The sequence below is a fragment of the Hevea brasiliensis genome, chromosome 11 (assembly GCF_030052815.1).
Source record: "Hevea brasiliensis isolate MT/VB/25A 57/8 chromosome 11, ASM3005281v1, whole genome shotgun sequence".
Taxonomy (NCBI): Eukaryota; Viridiplantae; Streptophyta; class Magnoliopsida; order Malpighiales; family Euphorbiaceae; genus Hevea; species Hevea brasiliensis.
Window position 1 is genome coordinate 91,532,542 of NC_079503.1, and position 17,522 is coordinate 91,550,063.

The following is a 17,522-nucleotide window of genomic DNA, read 5'->3' on the forward strand; positions in this document are numbered from 1 at the left end:
ATGGTGGAGAGAGGAGAGGAAGAAGGAACTCCTTTCCCTGATCCTATTTATATTAAAAATTGATTTGTCTCTGTTTAAAAAGAAAAGTGATGAGAGCATATTTTAGAAAATATTTTTTGATGAAGATATTTTTTTAATTAAAAGATTATATAATATGTAATTATTTTTATATTATATCAATCATATTATTAATTATGATAAAATTTATGAGAATTAACATTATTATGAGAATAATTTAAGAGGTAAAAACAAAAATTAGATATGGTAAATCTTACCAACACCCAGAGGTAAGAATTTTCCACATGATTACGACTGTTGGCTACTTTTCTCAGGTCAATGTGAACTTTACAGATTAAGTCTACAAATTATTAGGTAAGGGGTAGGCTTTCTCATTCACAATCAATTTAAGATTTTCATGGGAATTCCACTAAAGTAACTTTCACTTTGTGGAGTGAAAAGCTGGGCTCTTTTTCCAGGAATAAACTTATATCTATATTGATGTTGACTGGCCAATATTATAAATGTAAATGATTTGGCTGGTGGATATCAAGAAAGATAAAGAATTACATCTAAATTAGTTGAAAAAGAAAAAGAAGAAAGAAAAACTTGGTATTTGATCCACTCAATTAATATGCATTGTAGAATAAATTGATTTCTCTTGAGTGTTTGATCTCTTGTTAAGAGGAGTCAAGGAAAGAATATGTTTAAATCACAATTTATCATTATTATTTTTTTAAATCTTGCTGTAATTATGTTGACTTAGCCACTGAATTGAATTAATTCCTTTTGATTTTAATTTTTAAAATTAAGAGTTCAAGATTAAATTGTAGAGTTTTTACAATTTTAACTGATTTAATTTGAGCAAATTCAATGGTTGAATTTTTTTCAATATTTTAAAGAAAAAATATTAATTATAATTATATTGATTTAATTTCAGTCTGATTTAAAAAAGAGAAAAAAATTAAATTGATTTCTTTACAGACTCATGAAGCTCCGATTCAATTATAAATCTAAACCAAATTATGATCGAGTCTACTTGTATGTCATAAATGACCTATGAATAAAAAGACCCTAAAACAAAATGAGAGGTAGGTAACTTCTAAGAGAGATATAAATAACTGCATTGAACTCGATAGTTATGCCACATATAAAATTTAACTTGGCATCTAAACTAGTTTCATGGTGAATGGTATTTCCTTGAAGTCACAATGGCTTAGAACACTACTTTTGTAGGTGGTTTCAGAATTTTGACTGACCCACCCAGAGACTTATAAGATTTCGTGTGATCCACCGCCACTTATCGATTCTCATTTCAACCTTATCTCCAACGTGATTCTCCCACTTATTTGTTAGATGGCACACTAATTACATATATGGATCACCTTTATCTTTCTCAATTTTTATAATCAAATCCCTATTTAGAAATTAAAATTTTATAAGCATTTGATTTAATTAATTTTTTTTTATTCTCATATTTAAAGGTCAAATCTACGTTTTAATTATTTTAAAATTTTTACGTTTAAAACTTATAAAATTTAATTTTAAATAATTTTTTAGTACTCTCTAATTAATATATTTAAAAAAAATAATTTTTTAAAATAACTCTAATAATAATACCAAACAAATCTTAATTTTATTTGTATATTGACTTCTCTTGTACCAAACGAGCCACTTTAAATATATTCATTGCTCCGATCCAAAATACTGTTAAGACCGATGTAATTACCTCTCTTGTAAGTGGGTGGTTTTAGCATGCTTTAAGGTCTCAATTTTTTTTTTTTTATCTTATTTATCTATGTAATTATCTCAAATGATAATATCATTTGTTGAATGTGATCTATGTTTCATTACTATCTTTCCTCATCCCAAACGCCCTTTCCCCAAAGGAAAGGAAGGGTAGGGCCCTAATAGGGAAAATTAAACAGAGTAAAACCATTATATGTTTTTTAAATAAGGAAAGAACTGTCAATTTTTACATAAAATAAAATAAAGAACCGAGGTGATAAATGCTTGGACATTGGACTCATTTGGATTAAGATTCTCTTACACTCGTGCAAACATAACTTGTTATATTTAAGTAATTTCAATTCTTAAATTTAAAATTAATTATTGAAAATTTTTTCTTATATATAATTACCTATTTCTTGAAAATTAAAATTTTTTATTTTAAATTCAAGAGCTAAAATTATTAAAATATAATTTATCATGATTTTACAAACATCATGATAATGCTGAACTAGTAAAAAATATATGAGAAAAAATAATCTATATTTAATATATCATAAATTCAATACATAAAAATATAAATTTTAATTATTTTACGAATAGATCTTACATATATATTGTCTAAATCCTAAGCAAGAATTTTTTGAGTATACTAGTAAAAATTAGAAAAAGCAACGCCCAATGTTGACCACATCAGGTCCACAAGCAATTTCGTGCCAGAATTTCACACTTAAATTGCATCCGATGTGTGAAGTAATAATTGTACTACAGAACAAAAATAACAGAGAAGACATGAGAAATGAGTAAATGCTTCCGTAAGCTACATTTTGTTTAATAAAGGAAGGAATTAGCTATATCCAAAGTTAAATGCATGCACCAGTGCTTTTTTGTGCAATTAATCTTTTATTCATCTGGAGGGAAGTCCTCGTCTGAGGCGTTTTCCAGGAAGGAACCAAGCGTTTTCCTCAAAATGCTGAAAGTTTTATCATCCTGTATTTCAAAGAAGAAAACTTGATTAATGGCCGTTGACATGAGACTGCAGATCCACCAATCGGCAACGTTTTGTCTATAGACTGTAAACAGTTTTACTTTTACCTGCTTTTTCTTTTTCAAGGACTCCTCTAATTTTGCAATTTTATCAGCACAAGCTTTCTCTTGTTCAGATATCATATTTTTCTCTTTCTTCCCTGATATTGACCCATAACAGAATGAGTGCAATAATTATATGTTTTACTCAAGAAAGAAAGAGTATTGTTAAACAGTGCTCACTCAGTTGTTCATATCTCATGAACAGCCTTTCCTTGTCTTCTTCAAATTTGGAAATGGTGTCTGCCGAACGACATTAACAAATCGAGCTAAAATCAACTTTAAGTAATTTTCTGGCACTGAAATATTTTATCATAATCATTCAAAACAGAAAGTGAATTCAAACTAAAATTGGTCAATGTAGTGCCACCAAGCTTAGAAGTGTACAATACAGAGTTGAGATTTAATCATTTTCATGAACATTTATGGCTTAATCTCCACAGCTCTTTTATAAATTACAATTTATTCTATGTTCTATTTATCAGCGCTCTCCTATGACCCATGTCTTGAAGTTGCATGTATAGTAATTAGCAGGGCTCAGAGCATATCAGCAGCAGTAGAAAATATTTAGGAAATTCACAGCAAAACGTTAAGTTAAAAGGAACTACCTTTTAAGGCCTGCAAATGAGACGCTTTCTCCTTGCAAAATTTCTCATGAATCTCTTGAAACTTGGTAGTCTCATTCTTCAAGCAATTCTCACACTGGAAATGCACAATCATTAATCAAACTACATTTTGGATCATTATATCAAACTCAAAATACAAAAGCCAATAATAGAGCTAAATTTTATCCTCAGTAACTCCATCACTATTATATACCGACCTCTTTTGAGCTCTTTGAAAGTGCCCTTGCAAATCCTTGCCTGGAAGTGTAAAGCAATTAGGAGTTAAAGATGAATTATCTGGTTTTAAAGATGAATCTACTGGTACTATTTCACCTGTCCTTCTCAATTTTGGATTTCAACTCATCAATCATTGTCCTGATCTCAGACGCCACACTGCCACCAAAAAGGAAAAAAAAAATCATTCACCAAAACAAAGAAGCAAAAGAAAATTATTTTCAATAGTTTCACGCCATAAATCTACCTTAATCAGCAAAATTGTTTTTCGTTATGAAATCAAATAGTAAAATTCAAATTCAAACGAATACTTATAATACTGTATGGAGAATTACTAGTAAAATTCAAATTCTTCAAGCTCCAAAGGGAGGAGTTTGTCGAACAAAATTCAAAATATGTACAGCATGTAACTTCAAATGGAGGCCTCGACTCTTGTAATCAAACAGTGAGCAAAAAACACTCGAAATCTACGTCTCTAGTCAGAATCCATAAATCTATTGTAGAAATCAATCAATTTATCAAGTAATCTGACTCGGATTCCATTTAAACAAAACCGAGTTCTCACCTAGATATCGTCTCCTCGTTCTTCTTTTGACCATCCTTTTCCGCTTTCTCTCTGATCTGTTGCAGCGCCGACATTATCCCCTTGATATCACTGCAATTTCACCATTATTTTGAAACCAGAACAAGGAAAAAAATTCAGAGAAAGCGAAAATGCATGAAAGAATACATCGGGAGATGGACCTGGAGAGATCGACATCGAAGTCGTCATCGACTCGGAATTTGGAGTCAGATTTGGTGAGTACTGACTCGGCGGCTCGTTTCTTGGAGCTTGTTTTCGAAGTAGACATTGTTAGTGTGACTATTGCAGGAATTGAAATGAGATTGAAAGATTGATTTTCTGTCAGTTTTGGTTTGAAAAGCGCGAAACGAAACTTGAGCTTCAATTGCTTTCTCTTGCGCCCGCGCTTAAACAGTAAGCGCTCGCTCTGTCGATTCTAAATTTTGAAAAACAAAAATTGCCTGCAGTATCTTGCATACTTTTCGTTCTGTTCTGTTGTCAAAGGCCACATGGTCACATCTCACATTACAGTGAATTTTTTTTTTTTTTTTTTTTAACCTGCAAGTTTCATTGCATAAAAGCCAAAGGGCAAAAGCACATATCAATGCCAAAGGTATGAATTATAAAGATAAAGCCCCAACCCTTTAGAATAGGCTTATTAGAAAGGTCTAGAGCCTTTACTAACCAACCCTAGACCTATAACTACCAAGCAAAAATTCAAGAACAATCATGCACCTTGCAAAGTGCTATCGTCAAGGAAGTTGGACTAAATCAACCGATTGGAAACAAAAGAAGGGAACTCCTTCGGCTAAAGCCATAAGGACAATGCAAAATCAGCAAAGCCAGCAACCCCACACTTTGATTTTGTTCCATGGTTTTTAACTCAGGTTCCATGGCGTCTAACCACTTATCAGGCTTAGTACTTTTCCATGGCTTATGACAATGAAACTGAATCTTTATTGATTTTTTATATCAAAATCTAACTCTTCCAGGAAAACCGCATAATCATCAGCAATTGCCAATATCTTTTCTCTTTGAGATTTTTTTAATGGTATTTTTAATGGATCACCTTCATTAGATCTTTATAAGTTAGTTTCTTTAGGGTGTGTTTCATCATTATGCTGTGCAGCACTGTTAGGACCTTCAACAATTGCTAGAACAACATATGGAGTAAGGGTGGATATAAGAATATTAATAGGCATATGAAAATCAACTTTAATTTCTTATATATGCATATTCTTTCTCTCAATACTCCCACTAATTTCACAATTCTCAAGGAATCTAGCATTATCAATTTTCACAATTCTCAGACTATGGTTTGGAACATAAAACCTATACCTTTTAGATTTTTCTATATGACCAATAAAGTCTCCACTTATCATTCGAGAATCTAATATCTTTTCATATAGATTATAAACTCTTGCTTTCGCTCAAGAACCCAAACATACAAGTGCCTTAAACTAGGTTTTTTTCCAGTTCCAATTCATAAGGTATTTTTGATATTGCCTTACTAGGAACCCTATTTAACAAATATACAGTGGTTTTAAGTGCATATATGCACAAAGATATAGGTAAAGAAGAGTTATTTATCATACTCCTAACCATATCCATTAAAGTCTGATTTCACCTTTCAGCCATCCAATTTTATTAAGGAGTACTTGGCATAGTATACTGTAAACATATGCCACAAATTTCTAAGAACTTTACAAATAGACCAAGACATATTGTCCCAATTCATTATATTTCTCGTAATATTCACCATCTCTATCTAAACTTACTATTTTTTCCTATCTATCTAATTATCTTTCAACCTTATTTATGTACATTTCAAGTGCATTTATTGATTGAGATTTTTCATTAAATATATCCATAACATGAAAAATCATCAATAAAGGTGATAAAGTATTTTTTTCCACCAAAAGATTGAGTATCAAAAGGCCTACATATATCAGTGTGTATTATTTCAAGAAGCTTATTGCTTCTTGTGGCTCCTTTTTTATTGTGTTTGGTTAGTTTTTCCTTAATGCAATCCACACACATCAAGATCAATAATTTCTTTACTCAGTAGAATCCTATTTTTTATCGACCTTTCTAATCTTTCGTTGAATATGTGATCCAAACACCTATGCCACAAGAAAATAGAATTTTCATTCAGTCTGCTATGCTTAATTCTAATATTGCTATACAAGTAAGAATTCAATAAAATTATCATTAAGTTTTAGTCTATATAGACCATCAGTAAGAATTCTAGAAACAATAATAGAATTATCATTATTATTAAATGAACTAAAACATCCATGCCCAAACTTATTATTAAATCCAAATTCATCAAGTTTTGAAACAAACATGACATTTCTAGAAATTGAAAGGCACATAAAAGGTCTATAATAGGTCTAGGTGATAGCCATTATCTAAGACCAAATGGTAAGTCTCATGCCTTCAATTGGAGCATTCACACGGTTCCACATAAGTAGGAAGTCTTAGTTGAGTTTGCAGTTTGGACTGTAAGGAATCCTTTCATCACATTGGGTACATAAATAGTATCACCAAAATCAAGCCACCAAGTATTATTAAGAACTTTAAATAAGTTTGATTTGAAACATACATAAGCATAAAGATTGCATTTCTTTTCAAATCAAGCTTTATCTTTCTGATAGTGTCCTACTTTCATACAGAATCGACACTTATCTACCAATTTTTTATTTTCCTTAGCTTGAGTAACATTTGAAAATCCTTTTTTTTCCTTTTTAAACTTGTAGGCTTTAATTTTAATTCTTTTATCAGCTTTTTGACTCATAATATTGACGGAATAAGTTCTTTGATTCTTCAGTCTTGTTTCCTCCTAAACTAGCTTATTGGCCAATTCATTATCATTCCACTTATCCTTAATAATATTGTAATTAATTTGAAATGACCCATATTTAGGAGGTAATGAGTTTAGAATGAACTACACCAAAAAAGAATCATCAACCGTCATCCTTAAGGTTTCTAGTTTTACTATAATATCACTCGTTCTAATAATGTGCTCTTGCATATTCTACGACCTATTATACTTCATGGTCATGAGTTATGCCATTAGAGTACCAGCAGTGACTTAACTTTAGAATGGAACCTATCTTTCACAAGGTTAAGATATTCTTTTACATTTTCATTTTGTGAAATTGTAGCCCTAATTTTATTGGCAATAATCATTCACAAAAACATAAGGCTTAATTTGTTTAATCATTCCTATTGCTTATGGTATAACTTCTCTTCCTCACTACTAGTATCCATAATAGCAATGAGTTAGTCTTTCAATAATGTCAAGTCAAGGTCCAAAACATCTAAATAGAACTTGACTTGCTCACACCATTTAAAGAAGTTCAACCCATTAAAATAATAACAAATTAAGATTGCGAATGAAAAGAAACAGTTGCAATATGGCATTTATATGCTCAAAATAGATTCAAATAACTTAAATAGTTAGAGTATACTATAGTTCTCGTTTGGGTAGATACTATAATATACTATTCTAAATTAAATGCCTTTAAACTTGATTAGACAATAATTAACTTACATTAAATATACATGTTGTCTTTGGACATCCAACATATATTTGATAAAATATTATTGTCCTCATAAAACTCACTATTCATAGAATAATTTATTTATCTTTAGGTAAAATCCTTAAGTTCTGATGACTATAGGGTATCAATTAATCCATTTTTCATTATAAGCATCTATTAGTAGGGATAATTAATAATTTTTATATGCATGTAAACATCATTCATAGTTTGGCCACTTTGATGGCTAACAAACTATTAATTTTATTTTATTTTAGTTTGGCCACTTCGATAACTAACAAACCAAAATAAATAATATAAGACATGCACATAAATTTTGTATCTTACTAAATCTAATATTTGTTCATTATTAGATTTAATTACAAATTTTAATTAGATTGGGTAGAAAACATAATTTTTTTTTTTTTCTTACTTTCAAGAGAACATGTTTCCAAAAAAATTCTTTTCAATATGTTTTCTTCATTGTGTTGAACTTTCATAGCCTAATTGAATTTGAACCAAAACTTCAATTTATTAATTATTTATTTATTTTATGCATCTCCCATCACAAACATGTTTTTTTTCATTGTGTTGAACTTTCATGGCCTAATTAAATGTAGGCCAAAACTTTAATTTATTAATTAATTAATTTATTTTATGCATACACGCTTTCACATGTTTTGAAATTCGTGGCCAAAATAATTCAGCCACTTTGATATATTTATTTCTTATCTTGTTTCTTTTAATTTCTTTCTTTTGAGAAAACTTGATTTCAAACTTAAATCTCCTTATAACACAATTTTTTGGTCGTGTTAATAATTATCATGCTCAAAACTTAATATATCCAAGATTTAATCTGGTACATTTATCAAATATTCTTGTACAATTATGATTTGTTTTAATTAAAGTAAATATCAAATAATATCGAGTCATATTAAAGAAATTAATTTTAATCCATTTAATTATTTAAATTACGGGCAAAATCTTATAGAAAAAGCCCTCTCTTTGAACCCCATATTAAAAAAAAAAAAACAACCATATTTACTCCCAATCCTAGTAAATCGAGAGCAAATGCACACTAAGCTAAGGCAAAAAGTCAATTTCCCCTACCCGAAGGCAAGGGAAGCAATCGAAAAACTAGATGAACTCTACTAGATGGGAAAGAGACCAGCGAAAAATAGAGAAAAAGACCTTCCTACGTCACTCTCTTTTAACTCATAATTTAAACTTCAATTAAAGGTTTTTAAATAGTGCTTTAACATTACTTACAATTTAAAATGAATTGGATTTGCTTAAAATCTCTTGTAGTATATTTAATGGGTTATCGGTAGGTGAAGTTCGGTAATTCATTAGGTATACTACCGAATCATGTTATGCCTTACGAAGGAGTAAGGTGTGACATATCTGTAGGTGGGGGAGCTCGCCGGTGTCTCGTTGGCGCTGGTGCTGGCTGGCCGGAGGAAGAACAAGAGGGAGAAAGTGAGGGGGAAAGAAAGTGATGCGGGAGAGAGAAGGTGGGGGAGGTCTTTGTGCAGTTTTGAGACTTTTCTTCTTTTTTTTTTTAACTTTTAATTATACTATTGGTCCTCAAACTCTTCGGGTTTATTCAATGGAGTCAAAAATTCTTTTTTAATTGGATCCCAAATGCAAATTTGTGTATATTTAAACAAGAACAACAACAACAATAATAATAATAAAAATAATAATTATAATAAATGAATTAAATTAATAACAATTTAATCAAACCTTAAAACCAAGATTGAAAATAATGAAATAAATAATAATATATTTTGATAATTGATTTAACATTATTTTATAAAATCAATCATTTCAATTAAAATTGGACTGTTAAATAATTTATAAAAAATGTTTAGAAGTAACATTAAAAATATGTAAATGGAAGTTTTACAAAAATTATAAATTAGTTAGATAATATTAAAATATTATATATAAAAATATGAAATTTATATTTTAAAAATTCGGGTTATTACAGACCCAAATGTCTATGCCACAAGAAAATAAAATTTTCATTTAGTCTACTATGCTTGATTTTGATATTGCTATATGTGACAGATGAGGATTCAACAAAATTATCATCAAGTTTTAGTCTATATAGACCATCAGTAAGAATTCCAGAAATAATAATTGAATTATCATTATTATTAAATAAACTAAAATATCCATGCCCAAACTTAATATTAAACCCAAATTCATGAAGTTTTGAAACTAACATGACATTCCTAGAAATTGAAAGGCACATAAAAGGTGTATAATAGATCTACGTGATAGCCATTATCTAAGACCAAACGGTAAGTCTCATGCCTTCAATTGGAGCCTTCATACGGTTCCCCTTAAATAGGAAGTCTTAGTTGGGTTTGCGGTTTGGACTGTAAGGAATCCTTTCATCACATTGGGTATATAAATAGTACAACCAAAATCAAGCCACCAAGTATTATTAGGAATTTCAAATAAGTTTGATTTGAAACATACATAAGCATAAAGATTACATTTCTTTTCAAATCAAGCTTTATCTTTCAGGCAATCTTTCTGATAGTGTCTACTTTCGCATAGAAGAGATACTTATCTACCATTTGTTCCTTTTCCTTAGCTTAAGTAACATCCTTCTATTTCTTCTTAAACTTGTAGGCTTTAACTTTAAGTCTTTTATCAGCTTTTTGACCCATAATATTGACAGAATGAGTCCCTTGATTCTTCAATCTTGTTTCCTCCTAAATTAGCTTATTGGCCATTCATTATTGTTCCACTTATCCTTAATAGTATTGTAATTAATATGAAATGGCCCATATTCATGAGGTAATGAGTTTAGAATGAACTACACCAAAAAAGAATCATCAGCCATCATCCTTAAGGTTTCTAGTTTTACTACAATATCACTCATTTTAATAATGTGCTCTTGCATACTCTACAACCCATTATACTTTATGGTCATGATTTATGCCATTAGAGTACCAGCAACGACTTCACTTTAGAGTGGAACCTATCTTTCACAAGGTTAAGATATTCTTTTGCATTTTTATTTTGAGAAATTGTAGCCCTAATTTTGTTGGCAATAATCAACTGCAAAAACATAAGGCTTAATTTGTTTAACCATCCCTATTGCTTATGGTATAACTTCTCTTCATCTACTTTTATCCATAATAGCAATGAGTTAGTCTTCCAATAATGTCAAGCCAAGGTCCAAGACACCTAAATGGAACTTGACTTACTCACACCATTTAAAGAAGTTCAACCCATTAAAACAATAATAGATTAAGCTTATGAACGAAAGAAACAACTGCAATATGATATTTATATGCTCAAAATAGATTCAGATAACTTAAATAGTTAGAGTATACTACAGTTCTTCTTTGGGTAGATACTATAATATACTATCCTAAATTAAATGTCTTTAAACTTGATTAGACAATAATTAACTTACATCAAATATACATGTTGTCTTTAGACATCCAACATATATTTGATAAAATATTATTGTCCTCATAATTCTCACTATTAATAAAATAATTAATTTATCTTTGGATAAAATCCTTAAGTTTTGATGACAGTGGGTATCAATTAATCCGTTTTTCATCATAAGCATCTATTAGTATGGATAATTAATAATTTTTTTCCTTACTTTCGGGAGAACATGTTTCAAAAAAAAAAAAAAATTCTTTCCAACGTGTTTTTTTCATTGTGTTGAACTTTCATAGCCTAATTAAATGTAGGTCAAAACTCCAATGTATTAATTTATTTATTTATTTTATGCATCTTCTATCACAAACACGCTTTCACATGTTTTGAAATTCATGGCCAAAATAATTCAGTCACTTTGATATATTTATTTATTATCTTGTTTCTTTTAATTTCTTTCTTTTGAGAAAACTTGATCCCAAACTTAAATCCCCGTATCACACAATTTTTCATCGTGTTAATAATTATCATGCCCAAAACTTAATATATCCAAGACTTAATCTGGTACATTTATAAAGTATCATTGTACAATTATTATTTGTTTTAATTAAAGTAAATATCAATTAATATCGAGTCATATTAGAGAAATTAATTTTAATCCATTTAATTATTTAAATTACGGGCAAAATCTTATAGAAAAAGCCCTCTCTTTTAACCCCATATTAAAAAAAAAAAAAAACAACCATATTTACTCTCAATCCCAGTAAACCGAGAGCAAATGCACACTAAGCTAAGGCAAAAAGTCGATTTCCCCTACCCTAAGGCAAGGGAAGCAATCGAAAAACTAGATGAACTCTACTAGATGGGAAAGAGACCAGCGAAAAACAGAGAAAAAGACCTTCCTACGTCACTCTCTTCAATTTCTTCTAATTAGATTAACAAATTCACATCATCGTTCAAGTTTAGGGACCCATGCTTGTTTACCTTGAAAATTGACTCACTGGGGCATGATATTTTTTCCATTTTCTTGAACCAAAATCGTTGTTATGTCCAAATAATTTGTCAATAAGTTCACATTGATTTGGAGGAGAGGACAGCTAAATGGACAAATGGAGACGGAGTTCATTGTATCATTTCATTGATGACACTCTATGCCTGCTATATGCCATGGAAAAAACGCCCTCCTTTGTCTCCTAGTCTTGAAATTTAATGAATTTATCTTTATGTTAAATTAAATAAATAAGTGAATTCCATATACATATCCATATGGCAACTTTATAATATATAGCATTAAAAAGGAAATTAAAACTCAAGAGAGTGTTGTAATTTTGGAAGGATAAACGTATTAGTTAATGAAATTATAAAATAAAAATTAATTAATATAATTTTAAAAATAAAAAAAATTTTGTTAATATGATAAAATCTCATAAATATAATAACAATTAAAATAACAATAATAATCTAATTTAATTTAATAATTAAAGACATAACATTCAATAAGTCGATAAGATAATGTGGACCGTATGCCTAACACTCCCAAGAAAACATAATTAACTAGCTTAGCTAATCAATTTTATCATTTTCCACACGCACCGTAGGGTTCACGGAACTGTGCTTCAGCCCTTTCCCACTTGGATTATGATAGACTTTTTAGATAGAAGGAAGGTAGAAATCTTATAATTCATGCAAATTATGATATTTAATGTATTTACAATGAAAATCAAAATTTAATTAAAATGACTTACTTCTATAATTAAATAATTTTAAAAAATATTTTAAAATCAATTATCATTGAATTAATATGTCATTGGCTTCGATTTTGAGTATTGGGATTGGTGTTTGTTGTTGAATATTGAGGACCCTTGTAGATTGGGTGTAGGTCATTTTAGTTTGTCCTTTAAAATAAATTGAGATCCAATCTCATAGAGATTCATCGTGACACAAGCTATAAACATATGAAATTCGTGTATTTATTAGATAAATTCTACTATATATCTTATATTTTAGATTGATAATGATCGAATTTAAAAAAAAAATCCAAATACATATACACACACATACACACAAGCTGAAACTAAAAAATAAGCTCACAAAATTAAGCCATTTGACTTAATAATAAGTTTAAAAAGTTATTATGTGTTATGTCATATTATGTGAGACATTTAGTTTAGTGATTTGTTAAATGGCACCCACTTCGCCGTTAGATATTAATTAATTTAAAATTCAATTTATCTTTTTAGAGATGTGAAGAAAGATCTATATATGGTTTTTATCAATTTGAAGAAGGCTTATGATAGTGTTCCAAGAGATGTCTTATGGAGAGTGTTAGAACAAAAGAAGGTATCTATTAGGTACATACAAGTATTGAAAGATATATATGAAGGAGCAACTATTATTGTGCACACAGTGGAAGGAGACACAAAAGATTTTTCTATCTCAGTTGGATTACACTAAGGTTCAGCTATAAGCCCTTACCTTTTTATATTAGTTTTAGATAAATTGACGAAACATATATAAGATAATATCCCTTGGTGCATGATGTTTGCATATGATATAGTTCTGATAGATGAGATGCGAGAAGGAGTCAATAGAAAGTTAGAGCTTTGGAGAAATACTCTAGAGTCAAAGGGCTTTAAGTTAAGTAGAACGAAGACAGAATACATGTATTAAGTTCAGTGAAGGCCAAACTGGTGATAGAGAATGAGTTAATTTGGATGGAGAGGTACTGTCCCAAAGTAATCACTTTAAAAATCTCGGCTCAGTCCTTCAAGTAGATGAGGAATGTGAGGAGGATGTTAGTCATAGGATTAAAGCCGGATGGTTAAAGTGGAGACATGCCACGGGAGTTTTATGTGATCGCAAGATTTCTAATAAGTTGAAAGAAAAATTTTATTGTACAACTATACGATCGGTCATGTTATATGGTTGTGAGTGTTGGGCACTGAAGGAGTCATATGTGTCTAAGATAAGAGTTGCGGAGATGAGAATGTTAAGGTGGATGAGTGACCATACTAGACTAGATAAAGTCCGTAATGAGAGTATTAGAGAGAAGGTAGGAGTGGTACCAATTAAGGATAAGTTGAGAGAAGGGAGATTGAGGTGGTTTGGTCATGTGAAACGTAAATATACGGAGACTTCAATTAGACAAGTAGAGTACATTAGGTTAGATGATAGAAAGAAAAGAAGGGGTAGACCTAAACTGACTTGGAGGAGAGTAGTACAACATGACCTAGAAGCGTTACACATTTTTTAGGATTTCACCCAAAATCATTTAGAGTGGAGAAAGAGAATCCATATAGCCAACCCCAAATTTTTGGGATAAAGATTTAGTTGAGTTGAGTTTATCTTTTTTTTTTTTTTTTAAAAAATTTGAATCTTCCTTTTTATTTTTTTTATCCATTTTTTGTTTTAAATATTGTAAATTTTTTATTTTTATTTTTATTTTTTTGTTACTTTTTTTATTCTTTAATTGGCATATATGAAATAATTTAAAAAATAATACAAATAATTTATTAATAATTAAACTTCAAAATTTTAAATTAATTAAATGATATTTACAAATAATTTATTTATTAATGCTTGAGAATAAAATTATTTCTCAATTCCCTTAAATATTAAGTGCATGACTTGTTAAAATCTCTCTTTTTTCAATTATTTATATTAGAAATTTTATTATTCTCTATTTTTTAAAATAAAATTATATTTTTAATTATTTATTATTCTCTATTTTTTAAATCTATTATGTTTATATTCACAATGATAGATTATTTTTCAAATCTTTTCTGTTTGTGTGCATAATTATAAAATATACTTAAGAAAATAAATGTTTTTATAAAATATATAGAGTTTAAAAATTAAATAATTAAAACAAAGAGATATGTCATTAACTGTATAATTTTTATATTATATTTAAATAAATGTTATTTTAAAAAGAATGAAAAATATTGTAAGGAAAATAATGAAAATTTGTAACTGCTGATAAATATATATATAAAAAAAATTCAATTTAGAAGAACAAGTTAAATAAAAAAAAACACATGAGAAGAAAAAAAAATCACAAATTAGAAAATTGTTTTGAGTTTTAAAATTATATTATTATTTATTAAATATTAACAAAATATTTAAGATTTTATTTTTTAGCATATTTATTATTATATTATTATTATGGACAAATTCTATTTAGCTAATAATATATGGACTTTTTTAAATGAAATTATTAAAAGGGTTTATTATTTTTTATTATATTATTACATTATTATAAAGAAATATTTAGAGAAAAATATTAATAATTATTGAAAAAATAAAAATTTAATTTAATTTAATTTAATTTAATTTTAAAAAACATATAATTATTCAAAATTTTATTCAAAATTTAAATTGTATTTAATATAATTAACTAAAAGTTTTTTTTATCATTAATAAATTTTTATAGTATAGTTTTAAAATATAAAATATTAGAATTAAATATTAAATTATATTATTAAAATAAAAAAAATAAACAAATCGCGCTTTACGTGGATGAAACAGCCAGTTGTATCGTAATTCACAGGCTTACAAGCAGGCAAATATATGTCATTTGAAAAGGTCCGTGATATGATATCCTTTTCTATTCCTGGTTTACTTCATTCTATTTCAATTATACATTTTTTTTAATAAGAATTAAAAAAAAAATAAATAAATAGAGGCACACGCTAAGCGCTTAGGGGTGGGATTCAGTATTTTGATAAAATTATGATAATTTTATTAAGGCTCCTCATCCCATATAAAGTGTTACGTGCACACTCTCTGTAATTGATGTGGAATCCTGAATGACCAGCTCCTGAGCACGCCCGATGCACTCGTGAACCTCAATTAAGGCCATACCAAGACTCACTCGCTCATCCTCTCAAAGGTTTGCTTTTTTTTTTTGCCAAAGATAGAGACACACACACACTCTGCGCTCAGGAACATGACTCGACATCTTGATAAAATTATATTAATTTTAATAAGTCTCCTCATCTCACATAAACGCTGCGCACGCACTCTTCATAATCAATGTAGGATCCGAAAGACCATAAAAATATATTTTTTTTCAATTTATTAATAAATGATTTTTTTAATAAAATATATCACATATTTTTATAGTTAATTAAAATTAATAATTAGTCTTAAAAAAGTGCTTAATATAGAAATAGAGTTAATGAGAACGAAATGACAAGATCACTTATCATACATTTCTCGCTTATACAGTTAATAACATCATTATAAAAACTGAATCGGTCTAGCGTTTAATCCGAATATAAAATTTGAATTTTTTTAATTGAATAAATAAGAATATAATTAAAAAAAATTAAGTGACCTGCAGATTGAATTAGTGACTCGTATGACTCAATAATCTATTGATCCAATTATTTTATAATTTTTAAAACATTAATGATATTAATATTTTAATACTTAAAAATTTAATTTTATATCGAGACTATTATCTGTTTACTATAGTAATGAAATAAATTTTATAAAATGGTATATTTATTTTTTAATATATAATTAATATTTCATAAATATTAAGAAAATAGTTATTCATTTATAAAAATATTTTATTTCATATACTTACTCATAAATGTTAAAAATAAAAAATATTTAATAACAATATATAAATTTGAGTATTTTAAATATTTTCATCTAAAATTAAAAAAAAAAATACTATTAAGATATATATAAATGTTGTAGAGGTTTTGGCTTGAATTGTTAATTGTATTTCTCTTGTATGTGAACAATATACAGGTACAAAGTATATATAAGCTAGTTACAGGTAAGAAAGATAAGAAAGTATGCAATTTCAATTTTAAATCTGATATGATATCTAAACCACTTGAGAGATGTACATGGCAATATCCAAACTGAAACCCGAATGCCCCCTCTCAAGCTGATGGAGGTAAAACATGGAGCCGAAGCTTGTCACGGTGCTTGTCAAACAAACGGTGGCCCAAAGGCTTGGTTAAGATATCTGCGACCTGATCTTCAAAGGAAAGAAATCGAACTTAGATTGTACCAATGGCTACATGCTCTCGCACAAAGTGGTAGTTTAATTCGATGTGTTTGGCGCGAGCATGGAATACTGGATTGGCACTGAGATAAATAGCTCCGACATTATCACACTATAGGACAGTAGGCTATGGAAGAGGATAACCAAGCTCACATAAAAGAGAATGAACCCACATAACTTCAATAGTGGCATTGGCTAAAGCTTTATATTCTCTTTTCATAGAGGAGCGAGCTATTGTAGGATGCTTCTTGGACATCCAAGAAATCAAGTTTCGGCCTAGGTAGAGAGCATACCCATTGGTGGACTGACAATCATCTATATCACCACCC

At 28.8% G+C, this 17,522-nt stretch overlaps 1 protein-coding gene across 1 annotated transcript; it reads right to left on the bottom strand.

The window, feature by feature from the left end:
- Positions 1-2,434: 2,434 nt before the first annotated feature.
- LOC110648011 (uncharacterized) lies at positions 2,435-4,777 on the bottom strand. The gene is made up of 8 exons (XM_021802085.2): positions 4,395-4,777; positions 4,216-4,305; positions 3,750-3,809; positions 3,635-3,674; positions 3,420-3,513; positions 2,995-3,054; positions 2,821-2,912; positions 2,435-2,715 (listed from the first exon to the last, which is right to left on the bottom strand). The coding sequence occupies exons 1-8, from the start codon at positions 4,499-4,501 to the stop codon at positions 2,629-2,631; spliced, it is 630 nt and encodes a 209-aa protein (XP_021657777.1). The 5' UTR covers positions 4,502-4,777; the 3' UTR covers positions 2,435-2,628.
- Between the last annotated feature and the right edge of the window lie 12,745 nt (positions 4,778-17,522).